This window comes from Gadus chalcogrammus, chromosome 19, assembly GCF_026213295.1.
Source record: "Gadus chalcogrammus isolate NIFS_2021 chromosome 19, NIFS_Gcha_1.0, whole genome shotgun sequence".
Lineage (NCBI taxonomy): Eukaryota > Metazoa > Chordata > Actinopteri > Gadiformes > Gadidae > Gadus > Gadus chalcogrammus.
The window spans coordinates 7,430,497-7,457,954 of NC_079430.1; the positions used below are offsets into that span (position 1 = coordinate 7,430,497).

A 27,458-nucleotide genomic window follows, 5' to 3' on the forward strand; every position below is an offset into this window, starting at 1 on the left:
AAAATGGCAAGGATGGTGCCATTTCCTGGAAAGAATCTTTCGATCGACATAATTCATTTTATTCTTCAGCGCAATACTGGGAAACGGATTGAGGCTGGTGATATGAAACAACTCAAAGTAAAGTGACTTGAAAAACACGCAACTGGGATTCACCCAACTTAAACAACGCAATGCTCTCTGTCAATAATCCTGCGTAAATGGTGGCGTGTACATTTCTTCAGACAGACATACATGTTTAAATCTATCGCAACAACGTCAGCCATTATAGTAATAATGCATAATTCATAAAAACCAATAAAAACAAACTCAAGCTCAGCTCCAGAGGATAGTTATCTAAAGACGGACGACCTTATCCTCCATCGGGCTGGGCGTGATGCATATCCTCCTACTGTACACATCATAACAATCGACAAAACGTCCACCTTGCAACCTCTTCAAATCAGAGACCCACGAGGGCAGACGGAACCACAAGGGGTGGCGTGTTCTCAAGCACCAACGGGGCCATGCACTGGTGCTTCATGAAGCCCCAATCAGATGGGAGTCCCAACAATGGAGGCGCTGATTATCATCATCATCATCATCATCACCATCACCATCACCATCACCATCAGTACCTTGTCTGTACTCGGGGTCGGAGGAGGTGACGGAGGGGCTCTCACTGGACGAGCTGTAGTCGCTGTGGTAACGCTGGTGGGTGTGGAGCGGGTCTGGGGAGGAGGGGAAGGAGGAGGGAGAACGGGAGGAGGGGGAGGGGGAGGGGGAGGGGGAGGGGGAGGGGGAGGGGGAGAAGGTCGGACAGACAGGGAGAATGGAATGCAGTGTTAGTTTTAACAGTCGTAACTGTTCATGGGTGAGTAGTGGGGGTCATCCAAAAATGTACAGTGGTAGAGGGGGGAGGAGGGAAACTCTCATGCATTCAGGTTTAGTCGTGCACGGTTTGATTTCTGATATTGAAATGGAAATAGTACTACACTATTTTTGGTGCGGACATTTTCCTTAATCATCCCTGACCAATTCTCTTTCCCCAAAAGAAAGAATCGCAGAAAGAAAGAAGGAGTGACCGGAAAGACATTCACTGCAGACGTCTATTTTTACAACTTCAGTTCGCACAGAGTTCAGATTTTTAAGTGTGGGCATTAGGACTGAAAAGCCATCTAGCGAAAGCGGTCTTTAAAAACACCTGTGCAATAAATTAACCAGGATGTGGCCACGTCTGAAACTTTCCTTTAACCAGCTGTAACCCACTAGCATGTCAGATAAGCCATGGAAAGATCCACGAAATCATTTGAATAGATTGATTTGACCTTACTCCAATCTCTTACCTGGGCACACTATCTCTTCGAGCAGATCAGGTCGGGCATGATGTTGTAAAAATAGTCATGCGTTTAAAATGCTTCCAGTTTCCTCGTTTGCTCTCTTCCAGAACTTGAAAGTCCGGCTCCTGAGTATCTGGTACCACAACATAGTTTAGATAAATGGCATTCCTCAGTGGTTTATACACTCGCACTCTATTGGCAAACTAGTTCAAACCCTAGATGAGTCTCTCTTCATGTAAACAGCTGAAGTGATTGAGCAGCTATTTCAGGAAAAACGATTGAACTGGTCTGTCGTCATCCAATTGGTATTAGTTTCAGTTGTTAAAATGAATCATATGTTAAAGGGATGTTTCAAACACATTCAACAACACACATACATGCACAACAAATGGGTTCATACGACACATACAAGGACTAAAACATCCTCAAACATTTAAAAGGGGTTTAGTGGTTGAGGTTGGGGGGACTGTTAGTGAAGCTTTATAGCCTGCAGTTTAAGTCACCCGTCCTAGCCATTGTTGGCTTCAACAGTTTAATAATACCACCACAAGAAATGTTTCTTGCCTCCGACCACCCTTTAAGTATATACATAAATAAAAGCTCTAATAATGATAGAGCTTTTTATGTATTTTTTAAAGGTGTATTATGTCATCTCTGCCACTAGGGGTCTCTCAATCAAAACAATAACAAAATAAGTAGTTGGATAACATTGGGAATATGGCAGTGGTGGTCTTCACCACCATTGCCAGTCAAAGACTTTCTGATGCAAGTCAGATAGGGTCTTGTTCGGGGACGAGTATAGGTATCTAGGTTATATTCACTTTACATCTAGTCACATTTATTCACGTAATGTAATCTCAATCTAAGGAATTTACCGCAAGTGACATAATGTTAACTCTACTCAGCTGTAGATAACCTTATTTGAGTAATTCAATCGTGGGGTAGCGCAGCGTTATCCCAGGTCAAAACAATCATACAAAAGAACGTTATGAGCCTGTTGAAAGTGTCTCTAGTTTTATTTATTTTTTACAGATATTCATGCTATAAATACCACAAAGTGGCGCGGGGATTGAGCACTGGAGCTAGGAGTCCCGTGTGTCTACGTATACCTGCCCACAAGACGGTCGGACAGTAGAACTAGAGAAATAGTTGGGTCAAATTCTTCCAAAATGACAGTACCCAACCAAAAGCCTAACTACAATGCAATTTAACTGGAGGCGTCCGACATTTCAAAATGTATCCTGCTAGCTGTACACTAGTATAGGCAGGTTAGGAAGTGTATTGACATTTAAACTCTGGGGTTTCTGTCAGGAACATGTACGTGTATGTAATACAGATTAAACACTCTCCCTATGTGTACATTTCCTGAGTTGATCAAACTATCAATGAGTACAAGAGCCTCGTTGAGATTTAGGCTGTGTATTCGATTAGAGGTTTTTGGTATTTCTGCCATCCCTCAAACTGATCCTCGAACTCTGGATTGATTCTATTAATTAATTCAGCCAGCCATTTTCTCTGCTGGGAAAAGCCAAACAGCATCATGTCTTGATTCAGAGGGTGCTCGGAGAGGAGAGTTTATTCCCAGATGGACCGTTATCAGTGTGTTGGTGTGAGAAGAGAGATTTGGAGCGAATCAATGTGACACGCAGTTCTACAATGAAATAAGGTTTTCCCCATCACAAAAAAGTGGTAAATGTATGGGAGACACTATCGACCGCGCATGGCATCGTTCTCTCGGATGGATGATAAAATGAAAAATAACCCGCCCAAGCGCATTATGTTTGGGAAACACTACATAAGCTTGGTGGTTTTCATGGGCCACTAGTTAAAATAGTAAGCTACGTCGCTATTAGAATATCATCTCTCTACTGGACTAAGTCTACTGTACTTCACCGAAAGTAAGGGGGTAAAGGGCACAGCACGTTATCGACATGCGACCAAATGTAACAGACTGTTACCGTGAATAAAACAACCGACTACTCTGTGGTTGAACATTATTGGAAACAATGTGGATAATGTAGGTACAAAGTAAAACTAAACTCAACAAAGCCAGTCCTTTGTAGATATTTTGATGATAAAATGTTACATATTAGGCGGTTCCTTTAACCGCAGAGTAGACCCACTGGCCTCTGTGTGCAGCTAGCATTGCTGTAAAGCTACAAAGTCCCTGAATGACATATTTCCAGAGAGGCTACAAGGTAGTCAAACTGCTGGCCTCTGAAGTTCTCTTCAACCCCTCTGACGAACAGCGTTCAGCATTAAGTTATTCTAGGTAATGGATGAACCGCTGTCTTAATGGATAGCTTTGGGGCCAGTTAACCTGACTAAAGCTTATAGGTTGTAATGAGGACACATTCAGCTGAATATACTGGGGAGGGACAGAGAGTCTGAGGTCTAAAGTGTAACACAAGCATCCAGTTAATTGGAAATAATTACACAAGCTTTGTAGCATTTGGTTGGCCAGTAAGACAAGAGGCTATGCCAGACAACTAGATTGCTGATGGAAGATCCCACATTCAATACAAAAAAAACTTTAAAAAGTTGCATTCAATCTAGAATTCATAATTCAACATACTCATACTCCAAAGTTGAATGTGTTTAAATGGGAAATGCATGAACAATACTAGTTTATGATAGGCCAGGACCCTATTTCTGATGCAAGGTCCCAAAAATGTGAAGGGAAAGCTCATTTTCTCGTAATCAGTTAAATTATTGTCAATGGACGGGACAAGGCCAGAGAGGGCCGCAACTAGGGGGGCAAAATCAGCGGACAGTCTCTCCTCCAACACATTTTCTACTAGCCTCAAGTGATATTCCCATGTAATCTATAAGAGACAAAGTAAGGTTAACATAAAACATCTATAAATATTAAACAAGACAAAGACAAAAAAAAAAGAAGTTATTTCATCGTTTAGTTTTTTTCTCTCGGTCCATTTCCCTTTCCTGCTTATTATTTTCAGTGCCTCTGTTTTGTTTTTCTCTTTTTTCCTCCTCCGCAGCCTTCATGGTCTTTAATTGCTCCCACTCAAAGCAACGCGAACTCAGACACTGAGGTTATTTACAGTCTGGTGGTCTCGAGGAGAAGAGGGAAAAAAAGAGAAAGAGCTGAAATGGATAATGATAGCCTACTGCAAACTCTGCGTTTCCTTGATTCAGCAGAAAACCCAGCAGTATAGAGAGAGTCTCCGGCTCTTCTACAGCCCGCCGCCCTGTGTGTAGACTGTGCGGTTTAGAACCTAGTAATGCTGCAGCTGAAATCGCTGAAGTTCACGTCGACCAACTCACGTGCTGCGAGATAATTCATACATTTATGTAACGAACAACAGCTTAGCAGGAAGGGAGTTTAGGTTTCGAGGTTGACATTGTTTTTTCTTCGCTAGAGAGAACGAACAACTTACTCATTATGAAACCGTTGGTTTGCTGTATGAAGCCCACTTCCCCATCGGACCCCCACCCCCATGCAGCACCCAGCTCAATGCTATCCCCAACACCGTGATGCACCCAGTCCAATGCTATCCCCACACCACCCAAAAGCCAATGCGTCGCAAACCCTCATGCCACAACCAGTAACCCAGTCACCCTTTACCCAGTTTCATGCTAACCCCAAAAACATGACACATCCGGTCCAATGCTATCCCCATACTGCACCCATCCCAATGCTACAACAACACCCTACCCCCAATTCCATGCTGTACCTAAATCAATGCATTACCTGTTCCAATCATGCTACCTACCTCCACCCATCCCATGCTACACCCAGCAAAACTCTACCCCCATGCTACTCCCACCCTTATGCTACACCCAGCACACTGCTACGCCCAAGGTAAGCTACTCCCATCCTTATGCTACACCCAGCACAAAGCTTCCCCAAGGTAAGCTGCACCCATCCCTGTGCTGCACCCAGCACAGCCCTACCCCCCATGCTACTCACAGCCTTATGCTACTCAGCACAATGCTACTCCCAGGCTACTCCCACTCCCAGCCCCGGTAGGCCCGCTTGCTGCCGCCACACACAGGCAGAGTTTCCCCAGCCTGCCCCAGTTAGGGCCTGGGGGCCACGAGACCCGTCCGCCAAGCCCCCGGAAAGCACAATAACGTTTGGAATTCCCTCATCCGCTACACATGACTCTAATTACAGCCTGCGTCGGGAAACCTTCCACGCCGGCTGACTAGCAGCAGCACCTTGGCACAGTCTGGTGGGGGGGGGAGAGGTGTAGGCGGTATGGGGGGGTGGGTGTGGTGGTAATAGGTGGGGTGGGTTAATTTTTAAACATGCATGTGCACACACATACACACACACACACACACAGCAGCGAGAGGGGAAAGAAACCGGGGGCAGACTGTAACCGGGTGAAACCTGAGCGCATTGACCACTGCTCTGCCATCGTTTTCCTGCTCACACACACACACACACACACACACACACACACACACACACACACACACACACACACACACACACACACACACACACACACACACACACACACACACACACACACACACACACACACACACACACACACACGAGAAATAGAAGAACAGGAAAGGGTAAGAAGGAGAAGAGAAGGAAGAGAGGGGTAAAAAAGGAAAAGGGAGGAAGCACCGAGCCAAGCAAAACACAGAGGAGGCCTGGTAAGTCCTGTGCGCTCCATTAGGCCTCATTCATACTGCAAGGAATTCTGGGAGACGGGAGGGAGAACAATATTTGGGTTTCGGGGGGGAGATCATACTCAGCCCACTGTTATAATAGAAGGCCGACCTTCCAGTCCTTCGTTATTTTTTTTAATCATTCATAATACCGACCGAATCACCCATGCCCTCAAAAATGTAATCAAGTCAACTATCATTAGGGCAGACAAGCCCTGACACACACACAAACTCAACTGAAAAGTGAACATTCCCGCATAAAATAGCTTTACAGTTCAGCGCAGGGAGCTCTCACTTAGAGGTGCTCTTCAAGATCCCTAATTTACATCAAAGGAATGAAGCAAGCAGCCCCAGTTATAATTGCTATAGGGTAAAAGGCTGTGCTCGCGTGCGTGCGTGTGTGTGTGCATGTGTGTGTGTGCGTAGACCCCCAGACGGCACGAGGAGGGCCGCCGTAGAACAGGGAGCGAAGACAAGGTGGAAAAGGCTGAGCAAGGCTGGATGAGCTGTTCACAGCTTGAGCTGGGCTTCATACGCCCCGTCACCCAGGGAGAAGGTGGACGTGCGCGCCTTCGCGTAAACAGAAATGTAAAAAGATGTAAACACTGTCCGGCGGTTGACTAAGAGCCGTCTGGCGGCTGTGGAGGCTGTTGTGTTGCAGCGCGTCAGCGCCCTAACTAGGCCCACTGCTAACCTGTTTTATTGAACGAATGGTTAAGTACAGGGTGCGCTATAAAATGTGGGTCACTGACTTATACATTTGTCTGCACGTGAGAGTGAAAGAGAGGAACACACACACACACAGAGAGAGAGAACGAGAGAGAGAACGAGAACGAGAACGAGAACGAGAGAGAGAGAGAGAGAGAGAGAGAGAGAGAGAGAGAACGAGCGTGAGACACAGCGAGAGAGGGACAGAGCGAGAGCAACGCAGAGAGACAGAGCGAGAGAGACAGCAGGAGCAAAACACACACACACACACACACACACACACACACACACACACACACACACACACACACACACACACACACACACACACACACACACACACACACACACACACACACACACACACACACACACACAGCGAGAGAGAGACTGAGATTCCAGGCAATACAGTACGTGTGACAGTTAGCAGCAAGCTAGAATTAAGATGGCCTGTAATTAGAATCAGACCATTTAGAGAGGGAGCTCTGTGCCTGTGACTCATTGGTTCTGTCTAAACACCAGCAGCCCAGTGGTACTTCACTCAGGCCAGAGCCCAGCTTCCATCCCACATGGTAGTTAAACGGTGGACACGCGGGCTATAAGCGGCCCCGGTGTCTGTCTGCCTACGTCACCCTCCCCCAACGCCATCTCCCTGAATAGGAGAGCAGAACAATAACCTGGGTTCCGGCTGGGGTTGGATTCCCCCCTCCTGTGCAGTAACAGTGCAGGGTCGATCCGTGCACGATGTATTTGTCGATGGTGAATTTAGTCACAGTTCGTTTAGGGAGCAGGGAGTGGCCAGACGTCTTGCTCAAGGACCTTGGGGATCGAACACGGTACTTTTTGGCTTGGAGTCCAACGCCGTAGCCACTATACTAGCCTGCCCCTTTAATTAACAAAGAAACATCGAAAAGAAGACTGTGTAGTCATCATGATCTCAAAGGCAAATATTAAAACATTTGTATAGTTACTTAGAGGGAGTGAGAACTTGTTTTGCATGATCAGAGTCGTCTTTGAGTTGGTGTCCATGGGAGAGATGCACCAAGAGGAATTCTGTCTCGCCTTAAGGCTCCCGAAGACTTGATTAGTCAGGGGCAGCCAAGTTCCCAATTCCGCATTTAATCCGTAGGCATAACTTTCAGCAACACTTTCATCCAAGTAAATTATTTGGGCAGAGAGAGTGAGAGAGAGAGCGAGCGAGGCTGAGAGAGAGACAGAGAGCGAGAGCGAGAGCGAGAGCGAGAGCGAGAGCGAGAGAGACAGAGAGAGAGAATGTGCCATTTAGATAGAGTGAGAGAGCGAGAGAATGCACCCGCCAGAACTCACCATCTATTGCCTGCCTCAGCACCTGCAGCTTCCTCTGCTTCTCTTTGATCCGGTCGTAGGCCCCCGTCAGAGCCACCGACTGGGCCGAGCGGTGGTGCTGGGGCTTCCTGCCCTTCAGCCCTCCGCCGCCGCCGCCCAGGCCGCCGCCAAACTCCGAGTAGCGGGCCTCGGCGTCGGCGGGCGCCGGCCGGGCCGCGGACGCCCGCCGCCGGCCCACCGACTGGGTGCTGAGTGCGCTGCTGCCGCGGCGCGCGTCCTCCAGCGCCCCGAAGCGCAGGGCGTCGGGGTCGATGCACGCCAGGTCCACGGACGACGCCCACGTCTTGCGGGGCAGCCCGGAGTACTGCAGCGAGCGCTGGTCCAGCTCCACGGGCCGCGAGCGCAGCTGGGGCTGGAAGGCGTGCAGGTGGGGCTGGGAGTGCTGCCCCCGGAGCGGCTGGCTCTTGGAGTAGAGGTCTGAGGTGGACTCGGAGCCCTGGTGGTGCTGGTGGTGGTGGTGGTGGTGGAGGAGGTGCAGGGGGTCCTGGGGGTGGGGGGGGTAGTCCGACGGGGAGTACTGCAGGGGGTAGGTCTCGTCCTGGCTCTGCGGGTCCAGGAGGGGGAGGGAGCTCATGGAGCGGCTCATGCCCCGGTTCAGAGAGGCCTGCTCCTGGGTGCGCACGCGGTAGCGCTCCAGGACCCTGGAGGCAGCACCCCGCCCTGAAGAGAACCAGGAGGGAAAACCGTCTCAAACATCATCCTTTTAACTGTCCGTCAACTTTTGGTTTGTTTGTGCGTCTGTGTTTGTGTATTTGTGTTTTGTGCATTTGTCTGTGGTTTAAACGCCACTAGAAAGAAAACACAATAGAACCTGCAGAAATGGCAATTGAATCTTAAAACAAAAATCTGTTTTTCCAGCAAAATATCTGTATATCTACAAACACAGATAATTGGGTCCCAATTAGGGCACCGTTGGTACTAGGCTTCTCGGCAAGCCGCCTTTAGATTCTGTGTTCATATGCATATATCCAATTAGAGATTAAGAATTCATCTCCATAAGGTCAAAGAGTTTAACCCTGTATTTCTCCTATAATAAATGGGAGAGGATGAAATATGGCCCTAATTTCACGCAACGGACCAAGGGGAACAACCTTAAACCGCTTCCGTTGCCTCGGTTAGGCTCAAAGGCTGGGGATCAAACGGTAATCAGGCGTAGTAATTGGTACACGGTTGCCTAATAACTCAAAAGTTCCGGCCAGCGGCTTTATCCTAGTAAAAGTTTCAAGGCTTGAATGTCTTGATCCATAAAAGCTGAATTATGATCTTTTTGTCTGTCAATTCTGCGAGGTTACGACCAATCGGGACCCCTGGTTCTCTAGGGGGGGGCACTCCCAATCTGGTCTCCAATCCAGAGCTGCTGATCCAGATATTTTTCACATCATGCTTAAAACTACATCTACAGGGAGTCCGTGAAATTGATTTAGCACGCAAGCAAGCGCACAAAACGTGTCCAGCGGAGAGAGGCCTGGGGGGTGGGGGCCGGATAATCTGACCGCAAGCCAGGGATGAAGGCCTACACGCAACAATCTGCCACATTAGCGTCAGGTTAGCCCAGGACGTGTTTAGGATAAACGCTGTGGAAAAAAGTGCTTAACGGGTTCACAAGCAAGATATATATATTGTATATTATATATAGATTACTAATTTGGTCAGCTGCTTTTAAAATCCACTTGAGTTTTTCCAATAAAACACTAACCCAAACAAAGTTATAAATAGAGATTTATGGATACATAGAAGGCAGACAAAAGAATAACAGGAAAGCAGAGAGAGAGAGAGAGAGAGAGAGAGAGAGAGAGCGAGAGAGAGCGAGAGCGAGAGCGAGAGCGAGAGCGAGAGCGAGAGCGAGAGCGAGAGAGAGAGAGAGAAAAGATTACCAGAGAAGGGGAAAGAGAGGGACACAGAGAGAGAAATAGGAAGCAGCGTTTCAGCCCTGTAGCAACAGCCTGCATGTGGCTGCTTAATCTAAAGAAGCACACGCTTCATCCCAGAGGAAGGTGCTATCAAACACAGACGGGCTTCGAGGAACTCAAGAGCACGCACACACACACACGATTAGGACAGCCAATAAAAACGATCAAGTATAACAGTTTTCTTTTCTCCCATACAGCATGTACACCCAATGTGGGAAGCACCACTGGGCGTGCGATTTTGTGTTTTGTGTTGAGCTACCAGGGTCAAAAATACACTAAACTGTTGCACTTCACACCTGACTTAACAAAAGACACAATGACGGAATTGTCCCAGCATGACTACAGCTCGCAGCCTTCAGACTAAAGGAGAGAGGCAGAGAACGAGAGAGAGACAGAGAACGAGAGAGAGAGAGAGAGCGAGACAGAACGAGAGAGACGGAGAGAAAAAGAGAGCGAGAGATAGAGAGAGGAACAAGAAAGGGAGAAAGCGAGAGGGGAGAGAGAGACGCTCCTTGGGAGAAAAGTCATTACCGGCCGGGTAATACTCTTTGCATGCACTTTCCCTGCGGCAGGCTGGGGCTTAGGCACAGGAAAAACAAAGCTGCGATACAAACAGGGGACCAGCAGTTTCACTGGTGACTCCGAAATATGTATCTGTAATCAATGCCATGCAGGAGCTTACATAAGACGGAGAGCAGCCATGCCTTCAGTCGGGCTCTCCGCTGCCAGACTTCTCCCTCAGAAAACCGCTGGGAAGACTTGCTCATATTTTCCTCAATTAAATTCCCTTCCTGGGGTTTGCAGTGTGGTGCTTCTTGTCTGCTTTCAGAGATATTTTTATTGAACCCGTTTCACTTGTATTTCTTTCCACGTGAAGCAGGCAGAATGTTTTGCTCGCTGCCCTCTCTCTCTCTCTCTCTCTCCCCCCGGTCGGCTGGGTGATTCAGAAGCCTTCATGACCCTGCCGTCTTCCGTGTACTCACAGATAAAAGCTTTCTCTTAAAATTGTCAAACAAATGGTTTCTCTGGGAAAACTGTCTTCGTAGAAAGGGCGAGCGTCATGTGAATATCCTCTTGAACTCGTATAAATAGGACCACATGCACTCAGCGATGGATCCGGCCTTGTAGAGTTCACAAGGTGTTCCAGGGAACCACCGCCCATTCCTGGAACCCTGACTACGGTTCACACCGTTGGCCAATGAAAGCCCTCGCTTTAACATGAAGAGAGTCAGCTGAGAACTCTCTTTCATACTCATTCAGCATTGTGGTAGAGCTATGACTAATTGTGGACATGTATGATGGCCGATGTGTGAAACGCCACTCTATCTTGCGATGTCTCTTCCAGCGCATTGGGCAGGTTTAATGTTGTTTTATCTAAATGGTACACAAAATCGGATGTGACTTTCAGGACTTTACAGAGACTGTAGAAACGAAAGCAAGATATTTTGTTTGCCATTTGCTCTTGCATTTTATGTCTTTGTAAAGGGTCTTTGAGTGTCTCGAGTGTGTTCTATAAAGTCTTGAGTGTGCTTGTTAAAATTTATTTAAACAAAAACGAGAGAGAGAACGGGAGACAGAGAGAGCTGTGCTATATAAAGTCTTGAGTGTGCTAAATAAAAAGTATTGTTTTAAGATGAATTATAATATAATCATTACTATTACCGGTAACATTATTATTATCATTACTATTATAATATTTGTTATTGTTTGAATGCGAGACATAAGCAGTGAAAGGTCATGGCCAGTTGTCCACATCCGGGTAAAACCCATCCCAGGGTTCCCGGGGGTCCGGAGGGTCTCAGGTGGAGGTGTTCTTACCAGAGGGCAGACCTTTCCCCCGCAGCCTCTCCCGGATCTCCTTGCTGCGCTCTGGCAGAGACTCTCTGTCCGTCAGCAGGCCGTCCAGCTAGCGCCGGGACAGACAGACAACCACAATCAGACAGGAAGAGGAAAGGTGAGCAACAGGAGTGTGAAGACCAGTGTAGATTTCTTCCTCCCTTACGGCTGTAAAATACAGTGGAGTTCAACTTGATCTTGTTTTATTTATTTTTAGCTTTTTTAGATCATGTGTTTAAGGTGAGCAGCCCGTTCTTGCCGTCTGATACAAACCCAGTCTGTTGTGGTTAGACCGGGCGTGTGATGGCTTATTCACTTTAGCTGGAAGCTCTAATGAAGAGCATTAAAAGACCGGGGCCCAGATCCTAAATATTCATATTGGAGTGTTTCCATGTCTCACAGGCATTAAAAAGTTGCAGCACTTTCAATGCAGAGGTATTAGAGTTGATTAGTGTCACAATCCTCCCCTTAAGCCTTATTCTGCGCCCACCCTTTACAACTCTCAATTCTTGCCGACGGCAACTTTAAAATTCAACAAAAACAATCAAAGTACTTTTTTATTTTAGGAATTTTAAAAAATTTTATTCACGTGCTTTAAAAACCACCAGCTTTGTTACACACATTACCCAGGAATCCACACACTAGTTTCCACAGAAACAAAAACTATAAACAGACGAAACTCATCAGGGCGATTGTGAAACATCATAACACAACGTGCTCTGCAGGTGTGTTGACCGGTGCGGGCGTACACACAACTCGCGGGCTTACGAACAACTCGCATGTTCAACACAACACGCGGCTGAAACACACAACGCGGACGCGCACACACAAGGCGCGGGTGCACACACAAGGCACAGACACACACACACCCACAAGGCACAGACACACACACAAGGCACAGACACACACACACACACACACACACACACACACACACACACACACACACACACACACACACACACACACACACACACACACACACACACACACACACACACACACACACACACACACACACACACACACACACACAACTCGCGGACACACACACAAGGCACAGACGCACACACAGCCCGCGGACACCCAGCCAACGCACGGACACACATGAACAATGCGCGGGCTAACACACAACTCCCGGATGCACACACAACTCCCGGCTGCACACACAACGCACGGACGCACTCCCAGCGCACGGACGCATACCCAACGCACGGACACACACACACAAGGCGCGGGTGCACACACAAGGCACAGACACACACACACCCACAAGGCACAGACACACACACAAGGCACAGACACACACACACACACACACACACACAGAGACACAACCACAACGCGTGGACGCACACACAACTCACGGACACACACACTACTCGCGGACACACACACAAGGCACAGACACACACCCAACGCGCAGACACACACACACACAACGCACGGACACACACCCAACGCACGGACACACACCCAACGCACGGACACACACCCAACGCACGGACACACACCCAACGCACGGACGCATACCCAACGCACGGACACACACACAACGCGTGGACGTGTGGACACACACACACAACGCACGGACGCACACACAGCGGGGGGGGGGCGTACCTGGGAGAGGCTGCCGAGCACCAGGCGGACCAGCTTCCTGACGTAGGCGAAGGGCGGCTCGCAGGACGAGTTGCGGATGTGCTTGCTGCAGATGTCCAGCACGGTGCGCACCGACATGCGGCTGAGCGTGATGTCGTCACACATGTTGAGCAGCAGGCTGTTGAGGTGCTCGCCCAGCTTCATGGGCTGCAGGACGTCGAGAGGAAATCCATTTCAACGAATATAATGATACTGATACATGTTGGAACTAGGGATGCACCGAAATGAAAAAATTTGGCCGAAAACTAAATCGAATATACTGAAACAGTTGGCCGAAAGCCGAAACCGAATACCGAATGTGGCCTTTTCTGTTTTTCCTTCATTTTGCTTTAATTTTTCACCATTGCATGAATCAACCAATTAAATGTCCCTAATAAACTTTTCTGTCTTGCTTTTCAATAAGAAAAATCAATTACAAATTTGATACAAAATATTTATTTAATATTGAACGTTTTCTAACATTCCAGCAGACCTTAGAGCAAGAATGTAAGAACAATGTACCTTTAAATAAATTAGTAAAACAATTATTTATTTTTTTAATCAAAAATAAAATTGTTCGGCCTATTTTTTTCGGCCTTTTTATTCCTTCGGCCAAAAATTATGTTTTGGGCCATTTTCAGCTGAACATTTTCGGTGGCCGTATATTCGGTGCATCCCTAGTTGGAACCGATGTTCCTGCTGATGTCAAATATAGATTCATGTAGGTAGAACTGCAGCAGCGTGCAAGATAGTTGAGTTGTATTTAGTGGTTTGACGCCCAGCCTAAAGGTTCTGGGTTTGATTCCCAGTGTCTGAGGCCTTGCTGTGGGTATCTTTCAGCAGGAAACCCAACCCTTACTTGCTCCTTAATGATAATGAATCTGTATTCACAGCGAGTCGTTTTGGGTCAAAGCATCTGCTAAATGACTCGATGGTAAAAAGTATGTGTGGGTTGGAAGGCAAATAATGTCCTCCATTTGTTTAGCTTTTATCAATCAATCAGTAGACTGTAAGCACATGCAAAACCTGTTCCATACATGTCATCATAAAACCACATGGTGTGTGTAGGAGTACAACTTCATTTTCCAGAGAGGAGCGTGAGCTGAGGCCTGTGTTTGCGGCGGGCTCACCTGGCTGTGGGGGATCTGGTAGTCCGCTCCCCAGAACAGGGTCATCCCCAGTGAGTACATGTGCATCTGTGGAAAACAGCAGCACACAGACGCCCGTCAGCACCGCTTGATCGCCCCGCTCAATCACTTGACCATGTGAGACGCATGCAGAAACATTTAACAAGGACCACGCGGGTAACTCCACTCCGGTCACTCCACCGTGTTCCAATATGTACACTCCTGTTTGGGGGTTGGGTTTTTTAACATAAAAAGGAAAATGGACTCCAAGTAGACTAAAAGATTGACTACTTGGGTGGCATGTGGCTCAGGAGGTAGAGCGGGTTGGCTGGTTACCGGAAGGTTGCTAGATTGATCCCCGGCTCCACTTCGAGTATCGAAGTGTCCTTGAGCAAGAAGACACCTAACCAAACTGCTCCCGACGAGCTGGCTGTCGCCTTGCATGGCTGACACCGCCGTTGGTGTGTGAATGTGTGCATGAATGGGTGAATGTTGGGAAATATTGTGACTGCTTTGAGTGCCCACAGTTCAGAAAAGCTCTATATAAATGCAGCCAATTTACCATTTACAAGAGCTCTTGGGAGGGCACTTTTTACAAAGCTCTTGGAAATCTTGCTATGCTTCAATAATGACTTTCATGTGCGTCATCTTGATGTGTGGTATAAATAAACATATGAGGGCACATGTTCTAAAATAAAAGGAACATTTTGGTTTTGTTTGGTTCCATGGCAGTTGGAAACAGGTGTGCCTCAGTCAGGCGAACACCACCAGAGAAATTCTGAGAAGCATTGAGTCATAAAACACCACTTGTCCACACTACCCCGGCCTTCTCCGAAATACCCCCTCGAAAGTGAAAAGTAGACTATGTCTCGGTAACGGGGGCGCAATAAAACATTTTGAATTCATTCTTCTCTGGAAACAGAGACAAAAGGCCCTTCTGCGTGGAGCGACTCTCCCTCCCACTTTTCTTTCCTCTGTCCCGAGCTCTGGGAGGCCGAGCCCTTTCCCCTGCCGTGCGGGGCTCGGTGGAGGAAAAAATAATTCAGGGGACTGCCAGGGAATGCAACACGGCCTTCAAGGTTTTTCACTTTAAAAAAAGGAGGGCTTGACACAGATTTAAAGGGCAAACTTGCTTTTTTTTACTGTATCGTTTTTTTCCTTTCTTGCAGTGGTGGTAATCAAAAGCCTTTTGAATGCTCCCTACACCCAAGCCAGCTGTTAACACACGCCAAGTTAAAAGGTATTTTTTCGTGATCCCAGCTGTGAGATATTAACAAAAAGAGATGGAGCATAATGAGACGGCGTGTTTTGTACACAGAGGAAAGTAACTGGGTTAATGGAGGCTACCCCCGGAGAGAGCTGACTCGGCACAAAGTTTCTTCAGAGAGCGGCCCAGACAGGAAGCTGGTGATAAAACGTGTTAATCCGCCGTTATTAAAGTGCTGTTTGAAAAAGAAGCTGAGTGTGTGAGCGTGTGCCTGCGTGCGTGCGTCAACATGTGATCTTGTTATATTTTATTTGATGTCAGTTTTAATACAACTTTTTATTTGTCATTTTATGCTGCAACATGGTGCAAAGTTGTCAAATTGTCTTCCTTTTTGTCAAGCAGTGGACAGGGACTCATGGATAAACTCATGAATGTGAATTTATTTGCCAAATATTCTATCAGATTTAGACTATCAAAACTAACTTTATCTTCTGTTTTCAACCGTTTTCTGAATCTATTGAAAATAGCAATAACACTGTTTTCACCGGAAGATTACCAAGTATTACACTCAAATTTGCTGGAAACCCTCCAAGTTTGGATTTTAGAACGTGTGTCACTCAAGAAGGCATCAAATAAGACTTTATTTCGATGTATGTGAGCCGTCTCTGTCTCAAATCCTCCTGTTTGTGCCTTGCAAGTATCAGTAGTGCACACACAGTGAAAACGACCACCACAAGCTATACTTAAGCCACCATATTGGATTTCCACAATAAAAGTCCCCACTCCAAAATAAAAGCACGGCTCCTCCTACCTTCTCTATGTCCGAGACGGAGGCCAAGGGGATCCCCTCAAGGACCTCGGGGGCCGTGAAGGCCCTCAGGTCCTGCTGGGTGACGTTCTCGTCGGTGAAGGAGATGTTCCCCGAGGGCATGAGCAGCAGGGACCAGGGGGAGATGATGAAGCCCATGGCTGAGGGGTCTGAAGACAACAGAGAGGATGTGAACACCAGCACACACGGGGAACGACGACACCGCAGCATTTTGGACTAGTTGTGATGGAAATATTAACATGACATGTCATTATGATGTAGGGCTTTCAGGTTTTGGTCGGTTGGTTTTTATGCACTTATCCACGGGCACTGTATTACTATCATTAGGGAGAAAAAAAGCTGCTTAATCCATTATTTTCGTGGGCAGGAGGGACATATTCAGTGACATATTGTGTTTTTGAGTGGTAGGCTATATTGAATTAGAATTACATTATTGTGAATACAATGTTTATCCAAGGCTCCGTAGTTTATTATAAGTCTACCAAAACTATACAATTATTATAAGACAGGAGGTCAAAACAGCCCGGTTTTCATAACTTCTAACTCTTGAAAACAAGTTAAAAGGATGACACAAAAGTCTGCAAAAGTTATTTTTGTACATATTGTCTGCGTTGCTCCGTCAGTGTTTGTGTTTAAAGCCCGATGGGCTTTGAGCGTGAACAAAGTAGATTGGCCCCTGGGCCCGGATCGCAGCCTCCTCCATTGGGACCCATTATATCAAACACAGAGCAAAACCTAGAATCCAATCTACCGACCAGTTGCCTTTCGTACCCAGGAAATAACTGTAAGGATACCAAAAAAAGCTTGCTACTTGTACCATACGCTGTTGCTAACTATTGACCGGGGACAAAATAGTCCATTAACATATACCGTAGTAAATTATTGCCACCTGCGTCAGAAATGTTCTGTTCTGAACGTGCAAAATACACACACACACACACACACACACACACACACACACACACACACACACACACACACACACACACACACACACACACACACACACACACACACACACACACACACACACACACACACACACACACAATGTCTGGTCTCTTTATTGACCAATCAGGTTAAAGTACGTTGTTGCAATCCTCAAATAAAGTTCCAAGGGTGTGTGTTATTTTAAGATAACAGGACACCTTAGCCTTTTACACTCTGTTCCGTCAATCAAAAAGGTACACAAATCCATTCCTTAAAAGAAAGAACATGACCTAACCCCGACCATCCAGGCCTGGAGCATACATCCTTGTAACCAGTGACTACTACAGCCTTTCAAAGCCTGTGGGCAATCAATACCTTACAATTACCCATTGACACATAAAAACATTCATACACAGACAGGAGGGGGGCAACCGAGGCGATGGCTAGCTAGCCGGGAGCCTTAGCTGCTGCTGCCAGAGATACCCTGAACGAAGACACAATAACACATTTGAGCCGTATCGAGATTGAACAACACATGTTGCTTTCTCGTGACGAGTGCAGCTTTCTTCAAAAAACAAGCACAGCACTGTTGGAAGGAGAACATATGTTTCTTCAAAGCGGTACACAGCCGTTTTCCTTTAAAGAGGGCCATTATAACTAGGGAATCGTATCTGACAAATCTGTGCATCCTGAAATTTATTAAATATTCATAAAATAAATAATAAATAAATATCTATTTTGACCTTGTTAGATTTTGAGAAAGAGGTGACGTCATTTGTTACACACACATCTAAAAATAGCTCAAAAATCCATAACAACTTCCGGTCTGTTGGTTGTGAGGTGCAACCTCCTTGGACGAATCACTATCAAAGCTCTCCGGAGACAGCTTAGGAAGTAGGAAGATCGGTATGAGGATAATGATTGGCGTTTTAGCAGGGCCAATGAGAACTCAGCCAGCGGGAAACTCCGCTCCAAAGACCATTGGGTTAGCTGTTCGTGAACCTGACATGACTTCAGCTGAAAAAGAAAAAAAAGACATGGAATTCCTCCAGCTGAATTAAACCCATACACGTAACAAATCGCCCTTGAACAAACACTGCAGTTAACCACCGCTGTTTACACATGATGCATGACTGTACCACGAGTGGTCTGGTTGTTTGAACAACCAGTCTAATACTGTCATGATGTGGTAGACATAAGGTGAAATCTACACCGGCCCACCCCAAACATGCAAAAAGAGCCGACTCATGAGTTCATGATGATACAGAAAGAAAAAAGGTCACGCTGGTTTTTAAAAGATGATGTGTTTAAATGTCTCTTGAGAGACTGCCACACAAGCATTTTCACCTTTGCATAGCCAAAATGAACGCCCTAAATTCAACGTGGAAGTCGATGTCCATGAAATATGGATGGCGTTTTGGCAGCAAGGCAGCAAAACATATTGCCATTTAATCCATTATGATATTGATTCATATCTGCTGTTGCACCTCAGACGGTGCAACAGCCTTCCTCAGCGTTTACCAACACTAAACTCCTGAGAAGCAATTCAATTGTTTTTGTTCTACACAACTACGATATGGAAATATTTCTGCTGACCCGTGCAGTAACGGGCACCCCTGCGACGCGTCCTGCATGCAAATAATAATGGCAAAATCCTCATGAATCACTGCCTCGATACATTTCGCCTGCACTCACAAACGCATTCCCCAACGCTGAACTCCACAGTCGTTTGTCCTTAGCGCCGTCCCATATAATAGATCTTTGTGTGATCCCATGAACGGGGTGACACTGAAGCAAAGGCCGTGACGCCAGAGAGAGGATGGTTTTTACAGAACACGTTTCATGAAAGAGAGTCCACTTTATTTCCTGTCGGCGGAACAGAGCCAATCACACTTGGGACAATACGCCTACATCCTGATCTTTTGGCGCTCAGAATACAGCTGGAAGTTAAAATGGCACACAACTGCAAATGAGCATGATGGCTAGCTATTGGTTAGCTTTCTACTTTGAGAGTGTAATTGACATAATAGACCAATACTACATAATAAGACAAAGACATAATACTTCTAAACTCCCCATGGGAATTTACCTATTTCAAGGAACCATGGGATTAATATAATTTGAACTGTTTTGGCACAGACAAATATCACATTGGCTCCCACATATTTGAAGATAATTAGGCTTTGATGCAAAGTTAACAAATGACGTTCAGAAGAGTGGGGAATTTAAAAGACCGTTTGGCTGTACTTTAACACTTGAGCATGACTGCAATTTGTAAAAACGAAAATATCCTAAAGAGCCCAAAGTCATGAAGTCTGCACATTCTCCAGCAAGGCCAGGATTAGCAGACTATTCAGAGCAGCACTTCCCCCAAAACGGAAGGCCGACAAAATCTTGATTCACATTTCAGCAAGCCACTCAACCTCTTCCATCTCTCAAATGGGATTTTTTTTTGCTGCCGTGTTAAAAGACATTCAGCAGAGACGACTGCATGTGCACCAAAACACAAGAAATGATTTATGACTTTATGGCTTCACAGTTCTTTTATTTTCCTTCCAAGGATGACGGTCTCACTGACCATAGATGATACAAACTGAAGAATAAGCACATATCTCCCCCTATTCAGAATGACTCCGTAAGGATAGTGAGATAGCCCCAAAGTACCTCATCGGTACTAACAAGAGAGAAAACGTAAAAATCAGTTAACAAAAGCAATAAGTCACCACACTCAGTGAATGGTTAGTTACGCGAGTGTGTGTGGGTGAAATGTATTAATTCCACTGTGTGTGCGTGCGTGCGTGCGTGCGTGCGTGCGTGCGTGCGTGCGTGTTTTAGAAGGCTGCTCTGCACAGATTAAGACCTGAAAAGACATTGGTTTTTAGCCTTTTGAACCGTTTCAATGAAAAAAACACATCTTCCTGTCGACGATAAAGGCGCTTTTGTCTTGGGTCTATTGCACCATTATGGTCCTAGGCTTGCCTGACAAATTGACAAAACTACACTGTAATGTTTGCAAACAAGTTAATGGGGCAATAAAAATAAAAATATCTATATATCTATGCAAAGACTACACACATACAGCATGAGCTTTAAGAATAGGATGCATAATAGGACGTAAAGAAGTATTTTTGTATAGTTTCAGTCCATTCATCCTCAGTTAGACTGGATACTATTGAGACATGGCAAACTTCTGACACATTTAGCATCAGGCCTGATCGGCCACACATTTAAACACTTTTTAAATACTTTTTTTTACATTTTCGTAGCCTGCGAAGGCAGCTAAAATGTAATGTTAATTTGAACTTTTAACGATGGTTCACTTAATGCGCCAACTTTTTCATATTTCAAAACCACTTTAAAAGCTAGAAGCAATTTCTTCATGAAAAAGTTAATGTATGCACACAACGACACAAACAGAAGTAACCAGAGTACAAGTACTTAAAAACTTGGACAAAACTACTGATCCAGTTAGGAAGCTCGTTTGCCGACTCAGCCTCCCTGAGCTGTATGGAAATATAATTTAAGAGGTGGATTTCAGAGACACCAGGTTAATCAAACAAATTAAAAACATCCTGACTGATTGAACCGACCAAGCAAAGCTTGCCACTGGTAGGACATTGATTTTACAACATACTTTTTAACAATTCACAAAGCTGCAAGTCAACATATTGGTATAGTCCAGGGACGAAGCAGAAGTTGTACTATTTGTTCAAGTACTCGTCCAGAACTAAATGCCTTTAATTAATTGCGTGGCAGGCGGGCATATTGCCTAGTGACGGATGTTCCTGGTGGTGACCTGAGGGATATCGCTGCCACTGATGCAGAGAGGTTTCCTTAGTAGCCTTCTGAACTCTGACAACAACATGGACAGAGGTCACGACTAATGCACTGGCGTTAACGAGGGTGTAAGTCACAGAGGTAATTGTAATATTTTATATCATTTATATTTATCAATCACTGAAGGAATGCCGAAACCTTCACCGAGATGAATTGCTTTGGCAAAAAGAAATACACATCTGTTTCCGATACCAAAAAAGCGTGGGTAGAGAAAAGAATATCCAACAATGAAATTATATATGTATGCCATTTGGTGGACGCTTTTATCTTCAGCTTCTTACTATACTGTGACTAGTGAGTGCATACAATCCATTCTTACCATGGTCGGTTCCCAACTGGGATCGAACCCCAAACCCAGCCACAGCCGTGATTTCATGCTCTACCCGTTGAACTAGACATTCCCAAATGATGCGTGTGCACGTGCGCGCGTGTGCTGTAACTTTGACTCGGCACATTCCTACCTTTGTGGAAGAGCTCGTGGAGGCTCTCTGCGCTCTGGCTGAGCACTGCCCAGACCTCGTCCTCCTGGAGCGGGCCCCCGCGGACCTCCAGGGCCTCGGCCAGGGACACATGCATCTTCCCTGGGACAGCGAGGGGGGGAAGGGAGACCGGGTTAGGAGGTGGCATGGGACAGAAGTATGCATATCCTCAACTCGGGTATCTGGTGTTGTGTTATTACGTCTTGTGTTGCGTCTATGTTCTGTGCCCCTTTGCCTGATCAAATGAATTTTAGGACAATTATTTACTATCTAGTATCTACCCTTTCTTGTCCAACTTTTATTATCAAATGTGCAGTATAATATGGTCATTCAGTACAGTGGTTTATGTTCTTAAAGCAAGTGCAATCGAGCTGCAAAAACACACATAATAGTGTTGATAAATGATGAATTAGTTAGTAGCCACGTCTGGGAGGTCTAGCCACTCCTGCTAGGTTCAGGCAGTCATGGAGGGGTGGAACATATGCTGAACCATGTGGTATCACATAGCAACCACGACACCAGGTAACCACACAACTCTGTCAAAGCAAAAGCCCTCATGGCTGTTCATTAGTAGTGTTTAACATTTGCTCATGAATAATATAATTTACAAAGTGGAAGAGAAAAGCTCATTTGCTTAATATAATAGGTTTCTGTTGACTTCTACAGATTTAAAAAATCCCAAATACTCAATTATACGCAATTACAGGTCAAGTACAGCACAAAATACACATTTTTTATACATTCAGAAATGAAAACATAAATCAAAGAAAGAAAACACTGTTTGAATTGTCTTCTTATCACTGGGCAAACAAATTAACACACACAAGAATCAACTTCCTCAACAAACCAATCTCCCTTTTGTTGGCCTGTCAAGAACAGGTGTACACACAGTGCTTACTCATGCTTTATACATGGCTAAGGCCTACTTTACACATCATCATGCTGTTTGTCCAAGAGCTCCTGTCATGAGTCGGCATGAACCGATCTCCTCTCCAAAAACCTCATCAGGTAAAGGGTTGGTTTCCCTGAATCTCAATTATCGAGCTTACAATGATTGAAATAGATAATGTGCCATCGTTTATGTTGAAAAAGGCAGGATTGAACATGGCTGTAGAGATTAAGTTGTTTACCCGCACTTCATACTTATTTTGGTTGGCGTTCAGTAAAGCCTGTCATTTCCATTCAGTTTGTTTGCTTTGAATTTGTGCAAAGTTTTCATGTGTGTCCTCTGAATTGGGTCAATTTCCTGTGTGGGGCCTCCGTTGGCAAGCTAGTTTAACAGTTCAATAAGCTTGACTACAATAATACAACAAAATAGGATTTAGAACATGTTACAGTTTTTCTTTAATTATTGCTAAAAATAAGATTGGTATTTTTAAAGAGTTAAGACCAGAAAACTTGTTGCATCAATATATGATTTCAGAGGTAATTTAAGTAAAAATACTTCATGCAACATCAAGGACGTTGGAACTTAATGAATAGAAATGCAATCAAGCTTATTCAACTTTCAACACTCCTTGCACTATGGGAAAGCACCAGGAGAAGTTGAAAGAGCAACACAACATTTTCCATAGAAGGAACAACCTGCCAAAGCCCTTGATTAAAGTGGACGCCCACTTTGGTTTCATCATTAACTTAACAAAAACATCCCCAAAACCTGTATTCATCTTAAACAGGTTATGGGCTAAGAAAAGCAAGTTGTAAACGTACATCCTGTTTGGATAATCCAGATGGAATGCCATCAAGTAACCTAGTTTGCAACCGGAAACAATGCAGCCCCCAAATTAACTTAACCAATCAGAACACCTTGCCTTTCACATAAACAAAATAATTCATGTCCCAACTCCAAAACTAAAAGCCTGTTTCCAAAGCACTCACCCACTCCAGTTGGGGATGGTATGTAGCCTATATTCAGTAGGTGTATCTGTGTATGTGCTAAAATCCAGGCCAAAGTAATTGAGCACCGAACAAAGCAACCGTCATCATGTTTGACTCCTAAGCCTCGGACTGAAAGGGGCCAGGACTATGTACGTATCTCAGGGATGGATGTGGGGCAACATTGTTCAAATGAGTATCTGTTTGGCGAGCCGTTAATGAGTAATCACTTCAGCCATGTTTATGCAGGAATGCACGTTTACTATTCCGGTTAACGGGGAGGTGCGCGAGGCAAAAGGAGGGGGGAAAGTGGGTTACTACCCTACTCTGCCCCGAACTCATTAAAACCTGGTAAAGTGGGCTCTGTGGAGGCTGATTGTTTTTCGCCCCACCCCTTGTTATTTCAACAGGGACGTACAGTGGAATGTTTTTTATCCACACGGATGCTGCGAGCGGAGGCCAGCCCCTCTCCCATTGGCCCGGGGGTCTTGGCTCATTATGGAGGGGGGGGATTAGGGGGGCAGTGGCCCAAAACAGTGAGATCAGACAGCCTTCTTCACCACCACCACTCCCACACCACCACAACATCAACGCCACCACAAAACCCACTGTCTTTTATTCAAAACCTGCGGGGGGATGTTTGTTTGTGAGGTATTCCGTGATATTCCAGCACTACAGCACACACAAACCAAAACACAAACACAAAGCCTGTTACTCTTTCTGAGGCTGTGCAGAGTTACGGCTTGGCTCCAGTCACAAGGATTTTTAAGAAAATAATCCAGGAAACGTGATAGCGTGCTTTACTGGGTGCTTAGGTGAGACCTGCTTCTCTCCCCTCCCTCTCGGTGACATGGCTTTAAGCCCCGTAATGGGTTTTAAAACAAGCCCCAGAGAAAATATTCTCCCGTTTAGCAAATCTCTGAGAGAAAAAACAATAAAAAGGTTGATTTGCCGGCTTGATTTGGTCTAAGACATTCTGGACTTCCCAGTCATTGAGAGATTAGAAAAGCTTTTAAGGTCAGCAGATAATTTCAACCCAAAAACTGCTGCAAGAAAACTAAAATAAGATGTTTGGCATTATGGCATTACACACCAATTTTGTTATATTTCTACATAATGTCTCAAAGTTGACAGTAGATCAGACAACTTTTCTTCAGTTTTTTCAACATTAACCAGAAACCATTGACACCAGAAATAGCCCAAACCATCAACGAAGTAGAAAACCATCTTCAGGTCATTCATGTGAAACAACAACTTATGCAACATTAACATGCCAAAACATGGACCGGTTATGCTGCAGTGCAGGTAGATGCATGCAAGGACTGGAGTCAAGTTAACAGTAAACAAAAATAACTTTTCATACCCAGGCTAGCCGAGTGGCTCATTTCCCTGAGTCAAAGTGTTCCATGATTCACACAATCAACCTTGATAGACATGCCAGCAAGAATCACTGGGACCAATATCATAAATTGATATCAATCCTAAAGGATAGGGAGAGCCACGGTTGATGCCTTTGCATCAAATGTAACTGGAACTTATTCAGCGGATAATGGTTATGCCTGTTCCTGTCTGTTTTAGTTTTTGGTGAATGTTGTTTTATACTGCTCTTGGCCTTCTTGGAAAATATTTTCTAATTTAATTCTAAATTACATTCTAGTGGGCCTACCTGGTAAAATTAGGGTTAAATCAAATTAAAATTAAAAAGTGGACGCCTTACGCAGGCTCCATAATTGTTCCTCCGCTGACGACCAAGCCACTACTCTCTGCCTATTAATGTTTTCCAGGGCCACTGAGGCCACCAGGCCGGTGATTATCAACTCCCGCTACGAGGACAGAGGGCCCTGGATTCTCATTTTGGTCTCCCTCAACCTCATCCGTCCCATTCCTGCTAATCATAGGGTTGCTATGGGTACCGTGACATGCAGAGCATGCTCTTACTAAACCACACCCCACCCAGTCAGTCCGTCTAAAACCCGGCCCTTTCCGCGCGCACACACACACACACACACACACACACACACACACACACACACACACACACACACACACACACACACACACACACACACACACACACACACACACACACACACACACACACACACACACACACGTTGGAGATGAGGTCAATATTTTCATATTTCTCCCCCTCACATCCTCCCTTCACACTTGCCAGATATCTCAGGGCCGAATGCCAGCGATTATTTTGCAGTACCTCTGCAAGTGGTGGTCCTTCATGAAGCAGGTGGGGGGAGGTGCTTTGGAAGAGCCTTCTTATAAAGTAGTCCTAAACCTTTATACAGTCTCCCTTGCAACCATCAGTTTGGATGGTTAATTAGAAATGTTTTTACATGTGTCATGGTAGAGGAAGAGAGATATCCTAATGATCTCCCTGCAGGATTGATACAATCTCACAGTGGGACGGGTATGTGTTGGGACTAGCAGGCCTTGGTTTGGGGAGTTGGGAAGGCGCAGGCTCGATTGGTCTTCATATTCAAACCGTCCGCCCATATTCAAGATAATGCCAAGACTGTGCGTCACTGAAGTTATAACAATTCGACACGAAAACAAATCTATTTCTTTCCACTGCTTTTATATTTCCAAGTCAAATCGATTTTTTTAAACTAGCGTAGCGGACACACTTGTAGTGAGATCTTTCTCGTCCTACATCAAGTTGTGTGAGCTCCCGTACGGTATTTAAAAAAAAACACAGGTTAAGTTAACATCTATTCTTATGCAGAAACGCAAAGTGACAGTAACAACATCAACCCGTTAATGTGTTCCAAAAACCCATCTCCAATGTATACTCAGTGGACAGAAACATGACCGATACGTGCGACCTGCACTATCAGCGCCTGTTCTCAAAGCTGGTTCAGTTCGTCGGCAGTTCAGTAACTTTCTACCCGGACGAATGGACTTTTTGAGGGTTCCGAAGGAGACTCACCGGGGCAGGGTAGGTCAGAAACGAGCTGGAGGAAGAGCGGCTCGTACTCCGAACAGGCTCAGGAGCGGGCAGACCGACGAGCCCCAACGCCATCCCATCCACAATGCAACATCTTGAGAGTTGGAGGAGCTCTGTGCGGAGCAGCAACAGGTTTACCTTTTTCTCCCCAACAACCAGGGTACAAACCCCCCTACTCGAGGCGACGTGTTAGCCCTCCACCAAGCGGTAACGTGTGAGTGTGTGTCGACGCGAGCAGTAACGTGTATAATTGTTCTTGGAAAGGTTCACCTAAAGCCGCACTGGGCACTATTTCAGCCTTCCCTTTTCTATCCGTGGCGGCCAAGTTACCATTTTTTCGTGTTGCCGTACAGAGAGCTGTTTAACCCCTCCTCCTCCCTCTGCCCACATAGCGTGGGCTGACCGGGGAGGAACCAGACACCCGGCGCCCGCCGCTTATTGGCTGCCGGCTGGCGGACCGTCACAGGGCTGAGAGTCGTCACTATAGTAACACACAACTGGGAGGAAAATATTCAAGTGGTCCATTATTGATAATAGAGGCAGGATAACATAACACACATATTTCAGTTGATTTCAAGTGTCGCGCTTGGCTGTCACGTGTGTAGACCTAAGTGAAGGATGCTTAAAAGCACAGGATGGATGTTTAAGGGTTTAGGTTGATTGCGACGTGAATAAATGCTACTATTAAAGACAAATACCAAACACACTAAAAAAACAAGTGCTATGCAGGTGAATTTGTAAGTGGAAACTAATATAATCGTTGCCTCTTTAGAATTAGGTCTTGTAGGT

General features: G+C 45.6%; 1 protein-coding gene across 2 annotated transcripts in view; it reads right to left on the minus strand.

Moving 5' to 3' along the window:
• The window catches only part of ptpn13 (protein tyrosine phosphatase non-receptor type 13), a 62,076-nt gene extending 35,046 nt beyond the window's left edge, over positions 1–27,030 (minus strand). For both annotated transcript variants that reach the window (XM_056577891.1, XM_056577890.1), the window contains exons 1-8: positions 26,652–27,030; positions 21,815–21,934; positions 16,569–16,735; positions 14,554–14,619; positions 13,406–13,591; positions 11,768–11,855; positions 8,001–8,699; positions 615–707 (exon numbers count right to left, since the gene is read on the minus strand). In XM_056577891.1, the coding sequence (XP_056433866.1) occupies positions 615–707; positions 8,001–8,699; positions 11,768–11,855; positions 13,406–13,591; positions 14,554–14,619; positions 16,569–16,735; positions 21,815–21,929 (1,414 nt within the window). In that variant the 5' untranslated portion in view covers positions 21,930–21,934; positions 26,652–27,030. The remainder of the gene's footprint in view (positions 1–614; positions 708–8,000; positions 8,700–11,767; positions 11,856–13,405; positions 13,592–14,553; positions 14,620–16,568; positions 16,736–21,814; positions 21,935–26,651) is intronic.
• Between the last annotated feature and the right edge of the window lie 428 nt (positions 27,031–27,458).